This window comes from Cydia fagiglandana, chromosome 18 (genome assembly GCF_963556715.1).
Source record: "Cydia fagiglandana chromosome 18, ilCydFagi1.1, whole genome shotgun sequence".
Taxonomy (NCBI): domain Eukaryota; kingdom Metazoa; phylum Arthropoda; class Insecta; order Lepidoptera; family Tortricidae; genus Cydia; species Cydia fagiglandana.
This window is the reverse complement of record NC_085949.1, coordinates 16,486,743-16,512,857: the sequence shown is the minus strand read 5'-3', so window position 1 is coordinate 16,512,857 and position 26,115 is coordinate 16,486,743. Positions and strand designations below refer to the sequence as shown.

The following is a 26,115-nucleotide window of genomic DNA, read 5'->3' as shown; positions in this document are numbered from 1 at the left end:
CATTCCATTCCAAAATATTTTGAAATGAAATGTCGTTGTCGGCGTTTTGTTATTCCGTTGCATAATATTTATAAGGTATACTTTACTACTTACCTCTTTTTTTATAATAATAAATATTTGCTAATTATTAATTTTAATAACTTATACATCAAATAGAAAAATGCAACAGATTTATAAGATTATTATGCATTTAGTTTGTAAAACAATTATGAAAATAAGCGTAAAGCGTTTTGTCAGTGCACTGAAAACCTTCGAAAAAAATGCGTTTCGTTTGATGTATGTAAGTTACTTTTCAGAATCTAATAATGATAATGTTTTGTTCAATTAACTCACTGGAATAATCTGAGATTTAATTGGTCGGGAAAGATATCAAAGTATGGTTTCGTGATTATTAATAAGTCAGAATAATGAATGATCAGATTATTCAAATTATTTCAATTGACGTACGTGGCTGAATGTTTATCGTTATATCGTCCATCGTGCCTTGAATAAAAAAAAAGAAAATAATCATTTTGACATTTGTTTGTCACGTTTGTGTTGTTTTCGCTTGTGGATTTCTGTCTATGATTTAAAATAAAATCCCCAAAAATTATTACGTAGGCTGAATATCCACCTTTTCAACTTTCACCTGAATTTTAGTTGAAAATAAAATGACTGAAGTTCAACTACAGGAATTCAAACTGGACCCTGATTCAGAGCTTCGTTTCGAAGTCGAATCCAAGAACGAGAAAGTTGTTTTGGAGGTAATACGATACAAAATCCATATTAGCACTACAATGTAATGACATCGAACTTAATTCCGGTTCATAATAATGTCCTTGTTTTTGTTAATTTGCAGATTAAAAGCGGTTACGCGGAACTGTTTGGTACCGAGCTTGTCAAAGGGAAGCCCTATGAGTTCCATACGGGAGCAAAAGTTGCGGTATTCACGTGGCACGGCTGCACGGTGGAGCTGCGAGGTCGGACTGAAGTGAGCTACGTAGCAAAAGAGACCCCCATGGTATATCATTTAGACACATCTTGTTATTTTAGTATGAGTAGAAGAAAAGTTTTGTTATTGTTAACAATAAACGTTAAAACAATATTTCGTAAGCAACTTCCTCTGAATGCTTTTAGTTTAAGATATTATTTATGTACCTAAATCAATTAGGATTACAGACACATTTTGTTATGTCTTATGCTTGTTGGTTGCACAACCAAAATGTTATTTAAACACATATTGTGCAACTCAAGAGATTGGTATGACATGATATCTATAGCCTGTATCTTTAGGTATTTAAATAAAATGAAACAAACAATTTGTACATTTTCGGGTAGTTATAACATTTGTTGATTAACCAACCAAATACAAAACCACCTGGATCAGTCACTGCACAACCTGACTTTAATCTACATTATTTGATCATGTAATCTTTTCATCTACCCTCAACTGGCTTAAGGAGCCAGGGTAGATTTTGTTTACTCTTTTTTATTTAAATATCTAAAGTTACAGAATATAGGTGTAATATATTTTATGTAAATTCTGATCAAACCTGCAAGCATTTTAGATGTTATTGCAACTTTTAAAATACCCCAGGTTGTCTACCTTAACGTCCATGCTGCATTAGAACAGCAGCGAGTAGCAGCGGAGCAGGAGAACACCAGAGGCCCAGTCACCATGGTCGTGGGGCCCGGAGACGTCGGCAAATCAACACTGACGAGGATACTGCTCAACTACGCTGTGAGGATGGGCCGGAGACCGATATATGTGGACTTAGATGTGGGACAGGGGCAGATTAGTGTGCCGGGGACTATTGGTGAGTTATAAGGTGAAAATATTAATAAGGATATAATAATATAAGCGCAAGGCAATTTCCTAACGCACAAAACGTCCTGTGCAGACGTGCTTCGCCCGCGCCGCCTACCGAGGCATGTCTACACTGGCAGTTTTGCCTTGCCTAGCCTAGCCTTGCGCGTATCCTCACTAGGCAAATGATGATTCTATTGGTTCTTAACAAACACATCCCTCGCTATGCATCCTTACACATGTTTGGAGGACTTTTAATACATTCTTTTTTTTCATTTATTTGGAGCATTGGCAATAATACTTTCTTAATTTTCACTTAAAATCAAACTTTTTTTCAGGAGCCTTACTAGTGGAAAGGCCAGCATCTATAGAAGAAGGTTTCAGTCAACAGGCACCCCTAGTATACCATTTTGGGCACAAATCACCTTCAGAAAATTTAGAGCTTTACAATACCATAGTATCCAGGCTAGCTGAGGTCATTGCGGAGAGATGCGAAAATAATAAGAAAGGTATAAAAAAAGAATTACCATGACCAATCCAACCTGTTAAAGGAACTAGATTAATTTGTGTGAGATTATCTCAGATTCTGATTAACTTTAATATAAATTACAGCGTCCACGTCAGGCGTGATCATTAATACCTGTGGCTGGATCAAGGGTGCTGGCTACAAGATGCTGACGCACGCCGCTCAGGCCTTCGAGGTACTCATACTGATTTATTCATAATATTCATACTCTTGTCTTACTATATTTCTCTATGCCAATATCATGTTTCTGCTATAGTTTTTTTTTTAACATTAGAAATAAGGTAAACAATCTTGATGTGTCTTTTATCTTTTTATTGATAAGCACATTTCAAAAATAAGTCACGGCAAATATGTAACAATTATGAACCTAATACGATCATTTATATTCTTCTACTTTCATAAGTAATAATTACTGATTTTTTAAAAGCGTTTTTCAATTAAAAGACCAGGATCGCTTACCTTAATTCAAGTTCTTTCTAATGCTAAAAATAACTATAGTTACGAATGTAAATTCAATATGAAGTAACCCTTTTTGTCAATAAAGTTTTAAAAAAAGTCGATTTTATTGACCTTTTTTTATTATTATGGTATTGAATTGATTATTTTTTGACAGGTGGATGTTATATTAGTATTGGACAATGAGAGATTGTACAACGAGCTCAAAAGGGACATGCCAAAGTTCGTCAAAGTCGTTTACTTACCAAAGAGTGGTGGGGTGAGTATGTTACTCTCTACTACAGAATAAAATAGTAATAGAGAAACAAGGTAAAAAATACTTATTTATTATAAATTCCTTGTTTATTGATAAAATAAATCTTTCTTCTTTAAGGAAAATCATTGGGCGTCCTTAAACTAAAAAGTGCGAGGTCACGAAAAGCATTGCACTGCACCCCTCTTTTATGTAAGGGCGTCCGCTAGGTGGCGCGAGTGCACGGCGCGGCCGCACGCGTCCGCGCCGCTCGGCGCTCATACTAACCCGCTCGCTCACCACACACGCTAGCTAGCGGACGCCCTTATACAGTTTTTAGGGTTCCGTACCCAAAGGGTAAAACGGGACCCTATTACTAAGACTTCGCTGTCCGTCCGTCTGTCTGTCACCAGGCTGTATCTCACGAACCGTGATAGCTAGACAGTTGAAATTTTCACAGATGATGTATTTCTGTTGCCGCTATAACAACAAATACTAAAAAAAGAATAAAATAAAGATTTAAATGGGGCTCCCATACAACAAACGTGATTTTTGACCAAAGTTAAGCAAAGTCGGGCGTGGTCAGTACTTGGATGGGTGACCGTTTTTTTGCATTTTTTTTTGTTTTTTTTTTGCATTATGGTACGGAACCCTTCGTGCGCGAGTCCGACTCGCACTTGCCCGGTTTTTCTTGCTCATTAGATTGTGCCTTAGTTTCTACTCGACATTGAATGCCCGAACAGTGAATAATATGATATATATAGGGTGGCAAACTCAATATGTTAATAAAAAAGAACAGAAAACTATACTCATCCCTTTCTTTTGCATGCTAATACTAGCGTAAGAAAAAACAGTATGATTCTCTCTGTCTATGTTTGAAATGAGTCAGTCCCTTGCCCAAACTATACCATTGATACTATGCAGGTTGTGGAGCGTTCAAGCCAGGCCCGCGCCGAGGTCCGCGACTGCCGCATACGAGAGTACTTCTACGGCAAGCGGACGCCCTACTACCCGCACTCTTTCGACGTCAAATTCCAGGATCTCAAGATATACAAGGTACTGAGTTACAGCTTTGTAGATCAACCCCCTTATTCATAAACGTTTACTAAAGTTGACAAGCCGATAATAATCGTTTGTCCCTTTCCGGCGTATTCATCATCATCTCAGCCATAAGACGTCCACTGCTGAACATAGGCCTCCCCCTTGGACCTCCATTCGTACCGGTTGGAAGCAACCCGCATCCAGCGTCTTCCGGCGGCCTCCGGCGGCGTTTTGGTATGATGGAAAGGGACAAACGATTATTATCGGCTTGTCAACTTTAGTAAACGCTTATGAATAAGGGGGCAAGTCTGGCCACCGTCTTCTGGGGAAGAAATTAAATTCCAAAAACACTTTTTGCTACGTATTTGGATGGTTCTTTAACCTACCAATGGAACGTCAGCTGACGTTCTCGAGACTTCATTGTACAGCTCGCTCAATCACTAGGAGGTATCGACCAGTTTAAAGTTAAGGCGTGGGCTGAGGTACGTGCCTGCCTTGTTTTTCAACTTCCAAGTAGGAAAAAAATAATGACCACACATTCGATACCTACCTTACATTTTATAAAAAAAAAATTGTACACTAACAATTAGGATGTTGCTTATTTCGTCGAGATTGAAATTTTCTATGTCTCACCCCCTTAAATTGTTCTCTTTCACTAAATACAACACGGCCAAAAGTGAGCTTCTTATTTTCAAAGCTCGTAAGTATAACCCGTCTACGGAGCCGAGGATCATTTTGTGCGGCGCACCTCTAAAAGTTGTAGATCGCTTCAAGTATCTGGGGCATATGCTCACAAATGAGTTGAATGATGATCTGGATCTGGAAAGGGAGAGAAGAGCGACGGCAGTGAGAGGCAACATGCTCGCCCGCAGGTTCGCACGGTGTAATAAATCAGTTAAATTTACGCTCTTTAGAGCTTACTGTCAGAATTTCTACACGTGCAGCCTGTGGGTGAAGTTTACACAACGAGCCTATAACGCATTGCGCGTTCAATATAATAACATCTTGAGGATGCTGTTGCGGCTGCCGAAGCACTGTAGTGCGTCCGGCATGTTCGCCGAGGCGCGAATAGATGACTTTTTCGCCATTAGGCGGAAAAGAATCGCCTCCATGCTGAGGCGGGTGCGCGGCAGCAGCAACAGTCTTCTCAGGGTGTTGGCCGAGCGCCTCGACTGCCCGATCACAAAGTTTTGGGTGGAGGTGGCCATTGGGAGAGCTAAATAGAGCATGACAACCTGCGCTCCTCGTCTCGCAATGGCCACACACGCCAAATACTAGTTTTTAGTCGTTAATTTTGATTTTTATATTATAGTTTTCATTCGTTCTTTTATTTTTAGTAATTAACATAGTTTTTAAGTTTATACCTACTAATAACGCTATGGATCAATGATCTGAAATAAACGATTTTTATTTTATTTTATTTATTTAAATAGAACAATTTAAGGGGGTGAGACATAGAAAATTTCTATTTCGACGAAATAAGCAACACTCTAAACAATATACATAAACACAATATTTCACTGACAAAGTCGCAATTTCCTTGTTTTTCATACATCGAAACGGTCTCTAACGTTACACGGTGACGTCACGATGTACTGCCATTTTGTTAGAAGCGTTTTGTCAGTAAAGTGCGGGTGCCTGACTTTGACCATCATTTGTGACTATTGCTCTCCTCCTCCTCACTTTTTGTTGCCTCCTCTTTTCCTAGTCCTGCCGTTTTTCGGTCCATATTGTGCAATAGGGTATTATACCTACTGTATTTAAAATACATTATTTTACACCATGCATGAAATAAAGCACCAGATAATTATTAGAAAACACAGATAGGAGTTTAAACACAAGTTATATTTAATAAATTGGATAGAAATATAAAAAGTACGTGACTTGACCGTGATGTAATGTTTTATATAAATTCCATATTAGCAAATCGTTTTAACAGTTCTAAAAAAGTAACTGATTTGACTAGTAGGAAAATACCCTATGTTGTATTATTGTGGGCTTATTATTTTTCTTTCCGTTAACATGGGGCCCAGGGGACCGCGCTTCTGCCACTGCAGATTTCATGTCCATATCTCTTCCGACTTCCATCTGTGTTGGTGATAGCTGCGGCCTGTGACCGCCCCCTTCAGTCCCTTCCTCTTCTATGTTTAGCAAGTTTCGTATAGTCTCTTTGAACGCTATTGTATCCTTTGTAAGCTCTTCCTGTATTTGTAAGACGTTGGTTTAATTGTTGGAGTTTTTTGTATTTTTCTCTTTCACTTACTTCCATCTTGTCTGGGAGTGGTATGTCTGTCTGGTAATTTGTGTGGAGCAGTATCCGTGGAGCAGCTGCGGTGATCAAGAGCCCGGTTGGGGCGGTGGGCGTTATCCATGTTGCTGTCTGGTGTTAATTTTCTCTAAAGCAGCGGCGCAGCGGTGGAGCGCCCTTCTGGTGTTCTTTTAACTTGTCCGTGGAGCAGCAGCAACTGATGACTCCGTGGAGCAGTGTGTTTGTAGATACTCGGGCGCGGCGGAGCAGTAGCGATGTGGAGCAGTGTGCCTTGCACGAACTCCGTGGAGCAGTGTGTTTGTAGTGATACTCAGGCGCGGTGGAGCAGTATTCCTTACACGTCTCTACTCTAGGGCATTCGGCGCGTGACTGTCGGGTATTATTTTTGTTGGAGCATGTTAGGGAGAGGGGAGGGATGGAGCAGGAGACGTTTGTCTGTTGTGATTTGTTTATTATTATCATATATGAATTGTTGTTATTATTTTAATTTTGTTACTATTTATGTTGTTATTATATTGATTATATTGATGTTATGTTGGGCAATGAGTGCTGGTGGTAAGAGCATGTGGATTCAAACCCGGGCACGTACCAATGAGTTTTTTGGAACTTATGTACGAAATATCATTTGATATTTGGGTGAATTAACTTTTAGAACACTTGGTTTCGTGTCCCTAGACTACCTAGCAAATAAAATAGATTTTTCAAAAACCATGTTGATGTTTTTAGTTTTTTGTATACACGGGCATTATATTATGTATTAGATCCATAAGTAATTAATTAACACATTAAAATTAACAACTTGATCAGATAAAAGTTACATTTTGTACGGTAACGCAGCAGAAAAAAGTTTTTTACCATACAAAAATCAGGGACACACATTATGTACATGTAATTAAATTACAAGAGTAATTAATTACGCCAAACTCTGCTATATACCATATAATTGTAAATAGGATAATGTCGTCCATATACTTAGCGGGGACATTATACTCATGACAGAAGGAACTCTGCTCCACTGAAGATAGCTGCTCCACTCTGCTCCACTGAAGATAGCTGCTCCACTCTGCTCCACTGAAGATAGCTGCTCCACTCTGCTCCGCATCGCATTATCAATCATTGTAACATAATTGTAAATATGAAACCACAGACTATATACCATATAATTGTAAATGGGATAATGTCGTCCGTATACTTGGCGGGGATATTATACTCATAACAGAAGGAACTCTGCTCCACTGAAGATGGCTGCTCCACTCTGCTCCACTGAGGATAGCTGCTCCACTTTGCTCCGTATCGCATTATAAATCATTGTATTATAATTGAGTCGCTTAACTTCAAACTCGGGTAAATCCATCTGTCAGATTATGCGATTTTGGTATTAAGAAAACGTAATAGGGTAGATATTTGCTGAGAGGGTCCAATGGATTTACCCGAGTTTGAAGTTAAGCAACACAATTGTAAATATGAAACCACAGACTATATACCATATAATTGTAAATAGGATAATGTCGTCCATATACTTAGCGGGGACATTATACTCATGACAGAAGGAACTCTACTCCACTCTGCTCCACTGAAGATAGCTGCTCCACTCTGCTCCACTGAAGATAGCTGCTCCACTCTGCTCCGCATCGCATTATCAATCATTGTAACATAATTGTAAATATGAAACCACAGATTATATACCATATAATTGTAAATGGGATAATGTCGTCCGTATACTTGGCGGGGATATTATACTCATAACAGAAGGAACTCTGCTCCACTGAAGATGGCTGCTCCACTCTGCTCCACTGAGGATAGCTGCTCCACTCTGCTCCGTATCGCATTATAAATCATTGTATTATAATTGAGTCGCTTAACTTCAAACTCGGGTAAATCCATCTGTCAGATTATGCGATTTTGGTATTAAGAAAACGTAATAGGGTAGATATTTGCTGAGAGGGTCCAAGGGATTTACCCGAGTTTGAAGTTAAGCGACACAATTGTAAATATGAAACCACATACTATATACCATATAATTGTAAATAGGATAATGTCGTCCATATACTTAGCGGGGACATTATACTCATGACAGAAGGAACTCTGCTCCACTCTGCTCCACTGAAGATAGCTGCTCCACTCTGCTCCGCATCGCATTATCAATCATTGTAACATAATTGTAAATATGAAACCACAGACTATATACCATATAACTGTAAATGGGATAATGTCGTCCGTATACTTTGCGGGGATATTATACTCATAACAGAAGGAACTCTGCTCCACTGAAGATGGCTGCTCCACTCTGCTCCACTGAGGATAGCTGCTCCACTCTGCTCCACTGAAGATAGCTGCTCCACTCTGCTCCACATCGCATTATGAATCATCGTATTATAATTGTAAATATTAAACCACAGACTATATGACATATAATTGTAAATGGGATAATGGTGTCCGTATACTTAGCGGGGACGGGGACATTATACTCATAACAGAAGTAACTCTGCTTCACTGAAGATGGCTGCTCCACTCTGCTCCGTATCGCATTATAAATTATTGTATTATAATTGTAAATATGAAACCACAGACTATATACCATATAATTGTAAATAGGATAATGTCGTCCATATACTTAGCGGGGACATTATACTCATGACAGAAGGAACTCTGCTCCACTGAGGATAGCTGCTCCACTCTGCTCCGCATCGCATTATCGATCGTTGTAACATAATTGTAAATATGAAACCACATACTATATAACTGTAAATGTACATATAATAATACCACATATAATTGTAAATGGGATAATGTCGTCCGTATACTTAGCGGGGACATTATACTCATAACAGAAGGAACTCTGCTCCACTGAAGATGGCTGCTCCACTCTGCTCCGTATCGCATTATCAATGATTGTATTATAATTGTAAATATTAAACCACAGACTATATACCATATAATTGTAAATGGGATAATGTTGTCCGTATACTTAGCGGGGATATTATACTTATGACAGAAGGAACTCTGCTCCACTCTGCTCCGTATCGCATTATCAATGATTGTATTATAATTGTAAATATTAAACCACAGACTATATACCATATAATTGTAAATGGGATAATGTTGTCCGTATACTTAGCGGGGATATTATACTTATGACAGAAGGAACTCTGCTCCACTGAAGATAGCTGCTCCACTCTGCTCCGTATCGCATTATAAATTATTGTATTATAATTGTAAATATGAAACCACAGACTATATACCATATAATTGTAAATGGGATAATGTCGTCCGTATACTTAGCGGGGACATTATACTCATAACAGAAGGAACACTGCTCCACTGAAGATGGCTGCTCCACTCTGCTCCGTATCGCATTATCAATGATTGTATTATAATTGTAAATATTAAACCACAGACTATATACCATATAATTGTAAATGGGATAATGTCGTCCGTATACTTAGCGGGGATATTATATTTATGACAGAAGGAACTCTGCTCCACTGAAGATGGCTGCTCCACTCTGCTCCGTATCGCATTATAAATTATTGTATTATAATTGTAAATATGAAACCACAGACTATATACCATATAATTGTAAATGGGATAATGTTGTCCGTATACTTAGCGGGGACATTATACTCATAACAGAAGGAACTCTGCTCCACTGAAGATAGCTGCTCCACTCTGCTCCGTATCGCATTATCAATGATTGTATTATAATTGTAAATATGAAACCACAGACTATATACCATATAATTGTAAATGGGATAATGTCGTCCGTATACTTAGCGGGGATATTATATTTATGACAGAAGGAACTCTGCTCCACTGAAGATGGCTGCTCCACTCTGCTCCGTATCGCATTATAAATTATTGTATTATAATTGCAAAATGAAACCTCAGACTATATACCATATAATTTTAAATGGGATAATGTTGTCCGTATACTTAGCGGGGACATTATACTCATAACAGAAGGAACTCTGCTCCACTGAAGATGGCTGCTCCACTCTGCTCCGTATCGCATTATCAATGATTGTATTATAATTGTAAATATGAAACCACAGACTATATACCATATAATTGTAAATGGGATAATGTTGTCCGTATACTTAGCGGGGACATTATACTCATAACAGAAGGAACTCTGCTCCACTGAAGATGGCTGCTCCACTCTGCTCCGTATCGCATTATCAATGATTGTATTATAATTGTAAATATTAAACCACAGACTATATACCATATAATTGTAAATGGGATAATGTTGTCCGTATACTTAGCGGGGACATTATACTCATAACAGAAGGAACTCTGCTCCACTGAAGATAGCTGCTCCACTCTGCTCCGTATCGCATTATCAATGATTGTATTATAATTGTAAATATTAAACCACAGACTATATGACATATAATTGTAAATGGGATAATGTTGTCCGTATATCGTGTGTCGTGTCGTGTCGTCTTATAGTTCGCTTTTTGTAGCATTAGAAATAAGGTAAACCATCTTGATGTGTCTTTTATGTGAAAAACACATTTTAAAAATAAGTTACGGCAAATATGTAACAATTATGAATCTAATACAATAATTTATGTTCTTCTGCTTTCATAAGAAATAATAATATAAAAATCTGTAGATTTTTAAAAAGCGTTTTTCAATTATAAGACATGTCAAGATCGCTTATCTTCTTTCAAGTTCTTTCTAATGCTAAAAAAGCGAACTATAGCGGGGACATTATACTCATAACAGAAGGAAGTCTGCTTCACTCTGCTCCACTGAAGATAGCTGCTCCACTCTGCTCCGCATCGCATTATAAATCATTGTATTATAATTGTAAATATAAAACCACAAACTATATACTTACCATATAATTGTAAATGGGATAATGTCGTCCGCATACTTGGCGGGGATATTATAGTCATAATAAAAAAACTCTGCTCAGTGGAGCATCTTCAGTGGAGCAGTACTCTGCTCCACTGAAGATGGCTGCTCCACTCTGCTCCACATCGCATTATCAATCACAAGAAATATTACAATGCATCAGAGCAGACGCGCAAGGAGCGCCACCTCACTGCTCCGCCGTGTCGGAGCGTCACTGCAGGCGCGCTGCTCCATGGAGCTGTCGGTTGCTGCTCCTGGGACAGATCATGGAAGGAGCGCCGGGAGGGTGCTCCGCCGCTGCTCCGAAGAACATGGGAATCTGCTCCACGGTGTTGGCTCCACTATGGGCGATGCTGCTCCACACGTGCCTGCGACGACACTGCTGCAGAACTCTATTGTATTGCTTTAAGACAATGGGTCTCATACAGACATTTGATCCTCCTAAACAAACTTGATCGATTGATACCATAGAAGGTATACGCGTGCTCCTATATTAGAAGTGGTATACGCGTGCCTCCGTGAGGGACAAAACATACGCAATGCGACAATATTAAAAACACGTTTTAAAATTCCTGACAATATGCCAAAAACAATCTACGTAATTCGGTCGGGTTATTTGTTGCCCACCATAAACCATACAAAATTTATGGCGGGGAACAAACAAAAAGTGAGACTATGACAAGGACAAGCAATAATACCGCTTTTTCTGCTACTCCTACTGAAAGTTCAATAAGTGTATCTCGTTTGGTAATTTGGCCTCTCCCTGTTTCCTCTCTATATTATTGTACCTCTATGATTGATACCATTCATAAACATTTGTCAATTACCCTATAGTCCTTAATAGGTTTATCTGTTTGGTCGCAGGTGGGTGCTCCGTCGCTGCCCGACTCGTGCATGCCGCTGGGCATGCGCGCCGAGGACGCGCTGACCAAGCTGGTCGCCGTCACCGTCACGCCCGCGCTCGCGCACCGCCTGCTCGCCGTCACGTTCGCGGCCGGCCCGGACGATGACGCGCCATGTTCCAATCTAGCGGGGATTGTGTGTGTGTAAGTACCACTTGGGGCTCTGTGGGACCTCGCAAGTCAGTTTTTGCATAGCTTCAAACTGAACAAGTGGATCCGACATATAAAAAAATTCATAAACTATATCGATTAAAATATATATAAGGAGCGTGCATGAGCTATAGACGGCAGCACAGAACCCCATTTTTCACTGGCGCGAAGCATTATGTCAAGTTTCCATTTCAAGATTTAAGCCATGGCAGACCTTACTATGCGCTCGCTTCGCTTTCGATTCAGGTCACGAGATGGCAGACACTCCAACACGCACGGTCTCTATATTGGTCCAGAAATTCGGCTCAGTAGAGAACAGCCGGACAGACACATACAAAGCATTTATGGCCAAGCGGAGCCGCTTTCCGCTCGCTTGGTCAACAGGCAGTGGCGGATTTGCCCCTTTCTCAGCACCCATCATTTATTGACTACATTTTGAGTTATTTCTAGTTATCATCAGCAATTTTCTTTTTCACAATTTGCCGCCCTAGGCCCGGGCCTACTGGGCCAATTTTGACACTGTCAACTAAGTACAATGATATTTACTTAAATTCAACCTTTCTTTATAGGACCGCGGTAGACATGGACCGACAGATGCTCACCATCCTCTCGCCGCAGCCGCGGCCGCTACCCAACACTGTGTTACTTCTCTCCGAACTGCAGTATATGGACAACCATTAGTGCGTCCACACCGGGCGAACACGCTGCGAACTTGTTCGCAGTAACGCCAGATATGGACGGACATCGCGGGAATTCAGACAGATAGACGCTCAAATGGCCTAAACTCATAGACTAATAATACATTAATTATCAGTCCCCCTGACATGCTTGTAACCAAAATAGTCCTTATTTTCGTAGGTGACATCTAGCGTCAAGTAGCAGATTTATCAGTACCACTACTTGACACTAGATGTCGCGACAAACGAACAATTTACAACTAATATCACAAGCGGAATGAGTTGAGAATCAAGCCGGGCTAGCATACAGCATCTTGCGACGACCCGTCCCTCTTTTATTAACATAAATAGTTAGAAAAAGGCGGGTAGTCTATCACGCCGCGAGATACTATCGCGTCAATCATGTGCTTGGCCAAAGAGAATAGATAGCATAGGGGGTCCTGTCATAGTAAATTTTGTAGTCACCGTAAAATTACTGCCATCAATCGACACACAACTAAAACTCAAAATAAACAAAAAAATGTATATATATATGGATAAATGATTTTATTATTTTTATATCATTTTTACCCATGTTCATTCCCTGATATCTATGTGTTAAAATTGTTAAATATGAAACGGGGTCGTCACGCCATCTAGCCGAGGATAGGCCAAAGGTGTGTGCGCCATCTATCCGAGAATGACTTTTTCTTGATTTCCGGGGCACGTGTTTTTCTTAGATTTTATTCATCTTATACGAAGTTATATATGTCTTTGGCTTGGCCTAAAGTTTCGGTTTTAGTATTAGTTGTAAACTGTTCGTTTGTCGCGACATCTAGTGTCTAGAAGCGATACTGATAAATCCGCTACTTGATGCTAGTTGTCGACTACGAAAATTAATAGTATTTTTTACAAGGAAGTCAAGGGGACCAGCCGTCTATGTATTATTAGTCTATGCTAAAGTAAACCTTATGCCCTAGTAATAAGATTTACAAATTGATCGAATCGGATACATTGTGTCATAAGTAGTTCCCATTCCTAGCCCTAGTTTTAGAATTGATATGATCTGCGAGGATCTAAATCTAAAACCCACAAGACTGTAAATAAATTATATTTTCTAAGATGTAATGAAATTAAATAGAAAATTTTACTGTTTTTTTTTCTTTCAATATGCCCAGTACATACAAAAAGAAGTAAGAAGGTATTTATACTGCAAAACGTAATTCAAGACCAAAAAAAGTAAGAAATGTTGCCACTTTTTTACTAGCGCGTCTTGTATTTATGTACAAATAAATAAATAAAAGTACTTTTTTAAATAGTAGGAGTAAAATTACTAATGAATAAATTATCTTAGCGTGATTATTTATCAAAAGGAATTTACAATTTTAGAAACAAATTATTGCAATGGCAACATTGTCTAACTTTTTTTGGTCTTGAATTACGTTTTGCAGTATAGTAAATAATAAAAGACAAATTTTTAATTAAAATATTTATTAGCGTATCGACGAAAACACAAACAAAGGAAGACTAGTAATGAATTGAATTCACGAAATTTCAGCGCTACATGTGTTATTTTATAACATCATAAAATACCGTGGTAGAATAATACAAAATAATTATTACTCCCTCGATCATTTACGTATTATCAGCCTTATAAAAAGTACAATTACATTATAGACCAGTCAAATCTTACAAAAAAATCTCCTAAAAAAACAATGCGTGATGTAGTTCTATATATTTTTTTATATTGTTTGGAGTCCTTGGAGGAATGTGAAACTATGTTTTGCAAGCAAAAAAAGGTTGTGCTCCCTGCGTAATTTGCAAAAAACTGCAAAAATTTCAGAGTTTTGTCAGTTTTTGCACTTTTATTAAAAAGCTATGGGTTTCTGGTCAAAACTTGCTATGTAACGCTAAAAGAACATTAAATTTGGAACAATTTAAGCCCATGTATAGCGCCGCACGTTAAATAGTTCATGAGATATGGAACTTTAAAAAAAGGGTATTTTTTTCCTTAGAATGAAATTTTTAGTTTTTCTCATATTTCAGGACAAATATCGGCACAACCGCTCATGCTATCAGATATATTGCGATAAATAAAGTTGTAGCATATTTAATTACCTTTCATTTAAGTGCAAGAAAGGGTCAGTAAGTTCTACAGTTCTCTAGTTATCGTAAAAAAATGAAATTGCTATAATGAGGAAGGCAACTAATGTATTGTTTTAAGGCATTGTCAAAATCCGTACAAAAGGCAGTACCATCGTCGAGAATGCCATCTACGATTAACTTTTACCGGCCTTCTCGGATAGCAGCAGAGCGATGTTAGAGATCAACCATTTTTAAAATGCACTCCCCTCTCAAGCACTTCATTCATTCAGTAATGAAATCAAGATACAAACTGTAGATTGACTTGCTTTTATGCTCCACTTTTTGGTCTTAGCCATTGATTGTAGTCCACGATACCGATTCTTATTTAAGAATTAGTTCAGGTTTTGATCTTGTTTTGATACGACCTTGACGACAGTTCACGGTGATTGGCGTGGTGTTGGCGAAACGCACCAGAATCACTGGAAGTTGTGTTATTAGATATCTAGCTGTCGCTTTTTGGCGCTCTTGAGTGTACTGTGAGTCGTGTCAATCCAAGATCACGATAATATCCTAACCACAACAAATTGATACATCAGAATCAGCTACCATTACCCACGCTAAGTATATGTTTGTGCTATAGGCATGGATGTGACTCAGTCTTGTCAAGTTACCAGTATATTATAACTTCTTCAGTGGTTTACCGTATTTACACGGAATATTGCAAATAATGCAAATTCTTTTCCAATGGCTGTTAAGGCTAAATGTATGTGGAGCTACTGCTCAGTGAGTTGTCAATCCACGGGTTGTGACTATAAATAACTATTTCAGTCTTTACTGTACAAATGAATTTATAGTCGGGACCAATTAAAAATAAAAATAATTGGACTAATTTGTCAATAGAAAATACGGCAAATACATATTGAAGTTTTTGAGTTACAAATTGGATATTTAAGAAGGTACCTATATGTATAATTCGTAACCAAATATATCTCAATGTTAACATGATTAACTAATTATGCTAAAAGAATATCTCATTGCTAGAAAGTAACAAATGTATGCAATCTACCCGGCTTGGCAGATCATGCATCATGTTAACACACACTTATCTATACCTTACTGAATAAAAACTAGTACATACTACGTGTTTCGTTTAGTTCTTCTTCTATTCCCGATTTGGTTTGTCAATCTATACACCTTTATATGTAGTTAAGACTTAGTAATAGGATATTGCTAGTTAAAACCCATAGATTATAACACAAACGTATACCTAGAGTGGGTAATGGTAGCTGATTCTGATGTATCCATTTGTTGTGGTTATATTCGATACAGGATATTATCGTGATCTTGTATTAACACGACTCACAGTACAGCCAAGAGCACTGAAAAGCGACAGCTAGATATCTATTGACACGACTATCCGTGATTCCGGTGCGTTTCGTCAACACCACGCCAATCACCGTGAACTATCGTCAAGGTCGTATCAAAACAAGATCAAAACCAGAACATTCTTAAATAAGAATCGGTATCGTGGACTACAATCAATGGCTAAGACCAAAAAGTGGAGCCTAAAAGCAAGTCAATCTACAGTTTGTATCTTGATTTCATTACTGAATGAATGAAGTGCTTGAGAGGGGAGTGCATTTTAAAAATGGTTGATCTCTAACATCGCTCTGCTGCTATCCGAGAAGGCCGGTAAAAGTTAATCGTAGATGGCATTCTCGACGATGGTACTGCCTTTTGTACGGATTTTGACAATGCCTTAAAACAATACATTAGTTGCCTTCCTCATTATAGCAATTTCATTTTTTTACGATAACTAGAGAACTGTAGAACTTACTGACCCTTTCTTGCACTTAAATGAAAGGTAATTAAATATGCTACAACTTTATTTATTGCAATATATCTGATAGCATGAGCGGTTGTGCCGATATTTGTCCTGAAATATAAGAAAAACTAAAAATTTCATTCTAAGGAAAAAATACCCTTTTTTTAAAGTTCCATATCTCATGAACTATTTAACATGCGGCGCTGTACATGGGCTTAAATTGTTCCAAATTTAATGTTCTTTTAACGTTACATAGCAAGTTTTGACCAAAAACCCATAGCTTTTTAATAAAAGTGCAAAAACTGAAAAAACTCCGAAATTTTTGCAGTTTTTTGGAAATTACGCAGGGAGCACAACTTTTTTTTGCTTGCAAAACATAGTCTCACATTCCTCCAATGACTATAAACAATATATAAAAAATACAGAACTACATCACGCAATGTTTTTTTATTGTAAGATTTGACCGCTCTATTACTAAATATAAGCAATCTATTATTAGGTTGGTGTCCGACAAGTAGCGATTGGCGGGCAATTCGTTTTATTTAAGTCTGCAAAGTTAGGGACTAACCCCCTTATTCATAAACGTTTATGAATAAAGGCCGAGCCACACCGGCTTGCGTGTGCGTGACGTGCGCGTGTGCGTGCGCTAAAATGTTGGAGCCGCACACGCACACGTCACGCAAGCGGTGTGCCGTCTCTCATAAGGATCTGTATACTACAACGCCGCACGCGCACGTGCACGTCACGCACACGCAGCCGGTGTGCACAGGCCTTAAGGGGGTACGACTTTTGCGATAATTATATGATCGCTACTCGCTTTATCGCCTCTTATCAGACAGCTGCCTTAACTTGTCTTCTATTATAATAATATATTACGATACAAGTGCGAAAAGTAGATATTCTCGTGTCGATTTAAAACACTCCCTTTGGTCGTGTTTCAATTTATCACCACTCGTTGCGAATTACCTTTTCGCACGTGTATTGTACAAAGGTTTACAGTACATTTATGGCCCTTTAAATTTACGAGATAGTTAAGTAATGTGCTAGGTACTTATCGCACTAGGGCGGTAAAGTAGTACCATATGTACTGTAATAGTTAATTATAAACTAAGCAACAATAGCGACATAAACAGTAACCAGAATATTGGGAAAAACTGCATCAATATCCAATAAGCATTACAACTATTAAGACTATCTGTTTTTGTTTTTATCAGACAATGCTTTTATGAAATGATACATACCTAGTGTAGTATATGTGAAATGGAACGTTCTCTTCTCCAGTGTCACTCCTTGTGTGTGGTTTAAGCTCCAATAAAATATATCTACAAAATTAAGTAGTTTTAATCCAAGATATAATATTGGCGACGAGGACACTCGGACAGCACGCTGCATCGATTAAATTAACCAGGAGAGCATAAAATCATCAGAAATGATCAGAATATTTATAGCACCAAGAACATCTACAAACTACGGCCTAAAGTTCAAAATTAAAGGTGAGGATTTATCCTTTACAAAAACAAAAATCAACCAAACTTTAGTGTCAGTAGCTGTGATAATATAACATCATTTTAACAACTAAAATTAATCTCATTGCACCTATATCACAAACTGTGACATTTAGCACTCTCGGTCGTGGCAGGCGTGGCTCACTCCGCGATTTCGTCGCGTAGCTACAAGTACACGCGGCCTACACCAGTTTTGATGTCTAGCAGTAGTAGTTGCCGCGCACGCTTGCGTTTGCGTTTGTATCTCTCGTATTAGACGCGTTTTGTTAGAGAGTGAACCTTCTGTACCTAGTACTATTATTTATTCTGTGGCCGTGGTTTTTACGCTATATTTACCGTGCGTCAACTTATCGAGCACCGCACTGGGAGAATCTTTTTATTCTCAGAGTAATTAACAATGGAGCCGCCATTAACAGGCGTTCCCCTCTGTCGAAAATAGGCGGCCAATGGTCAACCACATGTCAACCATATGTATGGACTGACGTTTATCTGACATGACGTGCCTATACATTTGATGTGCCCCTCCCCCGCAAAAAACGGCAGACTATTTTGTACCGAAAATTTTAGACATGGCGTCTCCATTGGTTATATCCTCTAAGTTTTTATTTCCTCGCAAACCTTAGCAACGCGCGTTTACCCAGCAACAGCTAGACTCTTAACCGATTCGGTGCTGATGCCACGCCTGCCGTGTCATCAATGTTTTTTACGTGTGGCGTATGACACGGGAGGAGTGTCATCATAGTCTATGGCGCATGGCATGCCTGCCGTGTCATGAAATGATTGTTCCGCGCCACAGCCAAAAGTTTTCGAAAATGGTACACGCAACGAATCGGTTAACTGTCCATCGGTGGACCTTATTACAAAAACATATTTAAATACACTAACGGGAGTACCGCTGGTGCAACTCAGCTGAAACGTCGAATGGAATTATATCGCGTTAGACCCGTTATAGTATAAACAACATTATTTGCGGTATTTGACACATTATGACTGACGTATATAGAGATGTAACTAACGCAAATCGATTGTCACAGCAAGCGATTACGATTGGATGGCACGTAGACTGAGGTATCGAATTGTGACGTATAATGAATTTTTATTTGAGATTTAAATAAAGCTAGAATTATATGGTTTTCCCGCAAGCTAAATGCATTTAATACACCGACCGAGTAGGTCGCACCCACTGTCAAAATTGAAACTAACTGGGGATCTATTTTAAAGTTTATTTATGTTATTTCTGTGTCAAATTTGTTGTCTGTTAAGTGACGATAAATATATCCATATTTACAGTTAATTATCCACCTTTTCCTTATTTTTATTAAAAGAAAAATGAAAAATTCATATCGATTTGTTTAGACGACTACCGATTCATGACGGTGGTGTCCGGCCAACCCCAGAATAAATAAAAAAAAGACGTAGAACGTAAACGTTCGCAGTGCAGTTGTTTTCCTTTGTGATTTCGATGTGCAAGACATTTTACGTAGTATTGCTGTTGTGAGTGACAGACGTCAAATACCGCAAATAATGTTGTTTACACTATAGTGTATTCAAATATAGTTGGTCGAGCAGATCTTGTCAGTAGAAGGCGGCAAATTTGAAAAATGTAGGCGCGAAGGAATATCGTCTCATAGAAAATTTGAATTTCGCGCCTTTCGATACTGACAAGATTTGCTCGACCATCTATACGTGTACAAAGCGCGAGAGTTTAAAAGTGTTCTTATTACAAAAGGCATAAGATCCACCAATGGACAGTCCAGCGATGATACCGTCAAAAGTTCAGTTGGCGTCGGCCACTTTGGTGTTGGAGTCGTCAGTGGTGGTGGTGTGTGTGTTGGCGTACTTAATGGCGGCGCGCATCGCGTCCTGCACCAGCTGCTCGCAGGTTATTAGGCTCACCTGGAACACAATATAATTATATTTATACAACGTGTCCCAAAATTCAACGATAAAGATGGACCTGCTCATGACTACTCGAGGAAAAAAAAATATCACAATTTATTATGAAATTACAAAAAAAATTAAAATCGACACCTCTAATGGTATTTTTAACGACCATGTCTAAAAATTTTTAAATGATTCTGTTTTTTTCTGTTATATTTTTTTAATTCTTTCCAATTCTTTGTGTATTTTCCCCATCCCTTTTTGTGTAATATATGTATGTTTAACTTATAAATTGTGTATGTATTTATATCCTTTATCTTTTCTTGTTGTATACATTTTGCTGCATTTGTCACGCTCTTTACACTCTCTCCTCTCATCTACTCAAATTTACTTACGGAAGGGATAAGTTCGCCTCAAAGGGATATAAGTTCGCCTTTGTACTTCTTACTAATTTTATGTTATCTTTAATATGTCTTTTTGCACGATAAAGAGTGTACTACTCCTACTACAATGATAATATCATCACCTGATGGCTCAGCCAAGATGCCAATCGTTTGCTCTAAGCTCTCTCTTAGAACAGATAGGACAACTGTTAGTTTCCGCAAAGAGAATAGAATGCATAGAGACGGATTGTCAAAGTAAATTATATAGCCATTGTAAATTTACTGCCATCTTTCGACAGAAAATAAAAATGTTAGAACGCCATTTGACTTTGATCCTTATTCTTTTACTGATATGTGTTAACTTATTAAATATTAATATTAACGCCATCTTCTCGAGAATAAGCTGAAGGTTATGGCGCCATTGCTCGAAAACATTGCACCATACGTTTGGCCTACAGTCGAGTATAATATTAAAATTTAACAAGTTAACACGTATCAGCGAAAGAATAAGGATCAAAGTCAAATGGCGTTCTAACAGGTTTTCTGTCGAAAGATGGCAGTAAATTTACAGTGGCTACATAATTTACTTTGACAATTCGCCTCTATACACTATTCTCTTTGATAATAATAAGTTACCTTAGTGCCAGTCATCTCGGCGTATGTGTTGGATTCATTGTCGGGCGTCGGTACCAACTCCGCTTTGAATACTGGCAGAATACTGCTTAGCCATTGTTTCGCGTTGAATGAGTGTGACGTCATGTCCTGTTGAAAAATAGTACATTATTGTCGAGGCTCGGAAGTAGCTACTTGCAGGCTGAGGATTCGTTTTAAACGGACGACCTTGGGAGTCCGTTTAATTGAATCCGAAGCCAGCAAGTAGACTTCCAGCCGAGTCATATATAGTGCTTTTCTCAAAAATGGTGCAAGAAATATAAATATCATAGAAATATTTTACAAAAGCAACATTCTTACGTATAGGTAAACCAGAACTTTGGGAGTATTGTCAAGAGGGCGCTCGTTTTGAATTTTATATAGCAACAATTTGTATAGTGGGGACAATGGAAATTGGCAGATGATTTTTGTTTTATTCCGACAACTTTAATAAGTGCGAATCGGGCTTATTTTTCCTCACGATAACTAGCAAAGTGGCTATAGTTGCTTTTCGCGGATCACTAATATTATTGTCATCGAGGCATTTGACAATTGTTCCCTTCTTCCATTGAGTTTTAGGTGCTTTATTGACCTGAAAAGAAAGATATCTTGCGTTGTCCATGACAACACAGGAATTTTTGTCGAGATTGGGAATAAGTTTTTCTGTGACCCACTTTTTAAAATTATCTTTATTCAAGAACTCGTGGTAGTCACTTTTTTTTCTTTGTCATTATATGACAACAGTGCATTTGGAACAAAAGCAATCCGTGATACCGATGCATGCGATACACCTAATACACAAATCAAACTATTACAAGACATCAACCAAATCGTGACGACCTGACTATAGTGACATTTGTCCATAAGTTTGAAACTTACCCGTCAATTCAGATGCTAATTTCGTTATGTTGTCTAATGGAAGAAATTCCTCTCCCGCACGTTTTTTTTCCAATTAATAACTATATACACTATTTACAACTTTTTTCTCTGTAAAATCTAAAACTTTCGGCATGATTATTGCAGTCTAATAATAATTCACACGAAACTAGACAAAGCAATGTTTACATTGTCAATATTGACAACTATCATAGAGGGTAGATGTTGTCTATTATTAAAATTGTTGCCATTGCTAGAAATTAGTACCAACAAATTTCCGTAACATGGCGCACCCTCAATAGATCCTGGTTCACCTATATATATTTTCACGGAATAAAGCCCTTGCCGCCTTTTTATTTTTTTTAATAAAAAAATAGAAGTGTATTTTTCTGCCGAAAATACGCCAACCTATTTGAGACAGCTAAATAGTCGCGGTACTAATCATCTGTTTGGCTGTTTAATGGGCCTGTGCCTTCATTTGATATGGCCATTACAACTTTTAAAAAGTTTGGAACTCGACAAATAATGGAATTTGTATGCAACATTGCAGTCCTAAAATCGAGACTGCAATGTTTTTAACTTTTTAATTTTTGACTGACCATAAACTCCGCGCTTCGCGACCTATTTTTTACACGGCAAAGTCGACTTTGACGTCCATTTTTGAGAAAAAGCTATTTAAGAATGTTAAACATTACGGTTTGTCAAGGGACTGTCACGTCTGTCTCATTTCAATCATAGACAGAGAGCATCATACTATCTTTGTCTTACACTAGTACTAGCACCCAAAAGAAAATGATGAGTATAGTTTTCCACTGACTAACAAATTGGTTTGACCAACTATACCTACTGTTTTATTTTTAAACATATTTGTTGTGTCCGCGACTTCGTCTGCGTGCAATGATGATGATGATTCAATCAATCAATCAATATTTTATTTATCATAAAAACTACCAAACTACCCTATGTCCTTTCTCGGGGCTCAAACTTTGTCCAAATCGGTTAAGGGGTTTAAGCGTAGGAACAGTAGGAATTGTACTAGTCTACTGACCTTGGGCACCGTGCAGACGGCCGTGATGACGCCCTGAGCGCAGCCCAGCAGTAGCGTGGGCGTGCCGCCAGCGCGGCGGCTCCTCAGCGCCGTAGTGGCCGTGATGGGCGCCATGATGTGGGAACAGTAGGAAGTGTACTAGTCTACTGACCTTGGGCACCGTGCAGACGGCCGTGATGACGCCCTGAGCGCAGCCCAGCAGTAGCGTGGGCGTGCCGCCAGCGCGGCGGCTCCTCAGCGCCGTAGTGGCCGTGATGGGCGCCATGATGTGGGAACAGTAGGAAGTGTACTAGTCTACTGACCTTGGGCATCGTGCAAACGGCCGTGATGACGCCCTGAGCGCAGCCCAGCAGTAGCGTGGGCGTGCCGCCACTGCGGTGGCTCCTCACCGCCGTAGTGGCCGTGATGGGGCCATGATGTGGGAACAGTAGGAAGTTTACTAATCTACTGACCTTGGGCACGGTGCAGACGGCCGTGATGACGCCCTGAGCGCAGCCCAGCAGTAGCGTGGGCGTGCCGCCACTGCGGTGGCTCCTCACCGCCGTAGTGGCCGTGATGGGGCCATGATGTGGGAACAATAGGAAGTGTACTAGTCTATTGACCTTGGGCACCGTGCAGACGGCCGTGATGACGCCCTGAGCGCAGCCCAGCAGTAGCGTGGGCGTGTCGCCAGCGCGGTGGCTCCTCAGCGCCGTAGTGGCCGTGATGGGGCCATGATGTGGGAACAGTAGGAAGGGTACTAGTCTATTGACCTTGGGCACCGTGCAGACGGCCGTGATGACGCCCTGAGCGCAGCCCAGCAGTAGCGTGGGCGTGCCGCCAGCGCGGTGGCTCCTCAGCGCCGTAGTGGCCGTGATGGGCGCCATGATGTAGGAGCATCGTAGGAAGTGGACGACGAAGCGTCGCCCGTCGCGGGTCGCTTCGTCGGTTGCGTCGCGGATTTCTTCTTCCACGATTGAACTGGGAAAGGAACGAGATGTTTATAAAGAGAAAAAAGAAACACCCAGTTTGTTACCCTTAGAGCATTATAAAGTGCTCATAGGCCCACTTGCACCATCCCACTAACCCGGGGCTAAGCAGTTAAACCGTTAACCCAGTGTCAAAATGTACTGGTAACCATGGTAACTCCAGGTTTGACCGGTTAAACCGGGGTTAGTGGGACGGTGCAAGTGGCGTTAGCATTTTTAAAGTGCTCTTAGTAGTATTAGGTTCGTGATATTTTTTTCACAAAAAGTATGCTATTAATTGAAGCTCTAATCGACAACTGTAATTTAAATAACTTAAAGCAAAGAGAATTTAAACTAGAGGAATATTGTGAAAGTAAATTATGTAGTTGGTACATTTACCGCCATCTTAACACTTTTACGCATACACTTTAACGCCATTTAACTTTGATCCTTATTTTGTCACCGATATGTGTTAAATTTGGTTAATGACAAAAAGTATCACCATCTACTCGAGGATAGGCCAAAGGTATGGTGGCATCTTTTTGAACAATGGCGCCATTTCTTTGGCCTACTGTCGAGTACCTAGATGGCGATATTTTTTTGACATTTAACAAATTTAACACATAACAGTGAAAAAATAAGGATCAAAGTTAAATGGCGTTCGAAAAGTGTTAATCATTTGTGTCGAAAGATGGCATTCAACTTACTGACTGAAAAAAGCTTTAATTAGAATAATTATGCATTTAAAAGATAATTAGAATACTTACTGTAAAGCGAGGTCATTGGTAGCAACAGTTTTCTGCACTCTATCCAGCACGTCAAGGCACTGGCTATACTCAGCGTACGGCGCCCCGCTGCCGGCACACAGCTCCGTTAGCCGCCGTTTGATCTCTGTAACTTGCTCCTTGCTCTGTTCGGGGCCCAGAAGGTAAATATTAGTATTTACTTACTGTAAAGCGAGGTCATTGGTAGCAACAGTTTTCTGCACTCTATCCAGCACGTCAAGGCACTGGCTATACTCAGCGTACGGCGCCCCGCTGCCGGCACACAGCTCGGATAGCCGCCGTTTGATCTCCGTCACTTGCTCCTTGCTCTGTTCGGGACCCAGAAGGTCCGAGACTTTGAACAGTTGGTGGGATTTGCAGAAGAGTTCGCGCGCCTAGAAGTAAAAATAATGGCTTTAAAAGAAAATAAATTCAAATAAATATTAAATTGTGTGAGTTTCAGTCTATCTTTTTTATTTTCTGTAATACAAGATTCATAGTATGTATGTAATATGTATGTATGTATGTATTTACTTTATTGTACATAGAAATATAAACACGAGAAACACAGTTACAGAGTCAATTAAATACAACAAAGGCGAACTTATCCCTGAATGGGATCTCTTCCAGTTAACCTTTGAGGAAATGAGTAGGACAGAAGTAACGATGAATGACAAACAAAAGCGTATAGTATGTAGCTATGATGGACAAATAACCATATACGTCTTCGTATTTGGTTATGTGTACACTTATAGCATTTAATAACTGGAGTCGCCTTTAAGAGCTCTGCCGAAAACCTTGCACAATTGTGCAAAATTTTGTATGCACTGACGTTTATCTGACATGGATATATGTACGTTACGTACAAATAGCCATACATTTGACGTGCCCCTCCCCCGCAAATATCGGCAGACTGTCCTGTACAGAAAATGACAGCCAAGGCGTCTCCAGTAAATGCTCTAAGCGTGTACATTATTATTTAGCCACAATTTAGACAACTGAATTAAACGCGGTTAATAGGTTTTCAAGCGTTTGTTTTTACAGTACAATCTAGTTCAACTGTAATTTTTATATTCCAAATAATAAAATGTCAGTTCAAGTAGCCAACTTATACTTCGACAAGAGATTGTAGAAAATTATTGAGGGCACCACTACCTGCGTACCTAACAACGTAACTGTCACATTTTTGACGTAAAATGCTTAAACATGGCAACAATTTATTATGGAATTTGTTTAATTTCTTCTATTTTATAGGGACTGCCATCTTGT

The 26,115-nt window shown here is 39.2% G+C and overlaps 2 protein-coding genes across 2 annotated transcripts in view; one reads left to right on the top strand and one right to left on the bottom strand.

The window, feature by feature from the left end:
* Positions 1-504: 504 nt before the first annotated feature.
* On the top strand, positions 505-14,029 carry LOC134673380 (protein CLP1 homolog). The gene is made up of 9 exons (XM_063531350.1): positions 505-743; positions 839-1,000; positions 1,577-1,796; positions 2,125-2,295; positions 2,399-2,487; positions 2,926-3,027; positions 3,925-4,056; positions 12,038-12,219; positions 12,795-14,029. The coding sequence occupies exons 1-9, from the start codon at positions 651-653 to the stop codon at positions 12,904-12,906; spliced, it is 1,263 nt and encodes a 420-aa protein (XP_063387420.1). The 5' UTR covers positions 505-650; the 3' UTR covers positions 12,907-14,029.
* A 4,728-nt stretch (positions 14,030-18,757) lies between these two features.
* The window catches only part of LOC134673418 (alanine--tRNA ligase, mitochondrial), a 33,316-nt gene continuing 25,958 nt past the window's right edge, over positions 18,758-26,115 (bottom strand). Inside the window, exons 12-15 of the mRNA XM_063531404.1 lie at positions 25,033-25,241; positions 23,888-24,095; positions 21,197-21,322; positions 18,758-20,192 (exon numbers count right to left, since the gene is read on the bottom strand). Coding sequence (XP_063387474.1) covers positions 20,073-20,192; positions 21,197-21,322; positions 23,888-24,095; positions 25,033-25,241 — 663 coding nt within the window. The 3' untranslated portion in view covers positions 18,758-20,072. The remainder of the gene's footprint in view (positions 20,193-21,196; positions 21,323-23,887; positions 24,096-25,032; positions 25,242-26,115) is intronic.

Bases quoted from the DNA above. Each gene is read 5' to 3' on its own strand.
- LOC134673380 (XM_063531350.1), top strand. From the start codon at position 651: ATGACTGAAGTTCAACTACAGGAATTCAAACTGGACCCTGATTCAGAG. The intron at 1,001-1,576 runs GTATATCATTTA...AAAATACCCCAG, and splicing joins TAGCAAAAGAGACCCCCATG to GTTGTCTACCTTAACGTCCA. The intron at 2,488-2,925 runs GTACTCATACTG...ATTTTTTGACAG, and splicing joins ACGCCGCTCAGGCCTTCGAG to GTGGATGTTATATTAGTATT.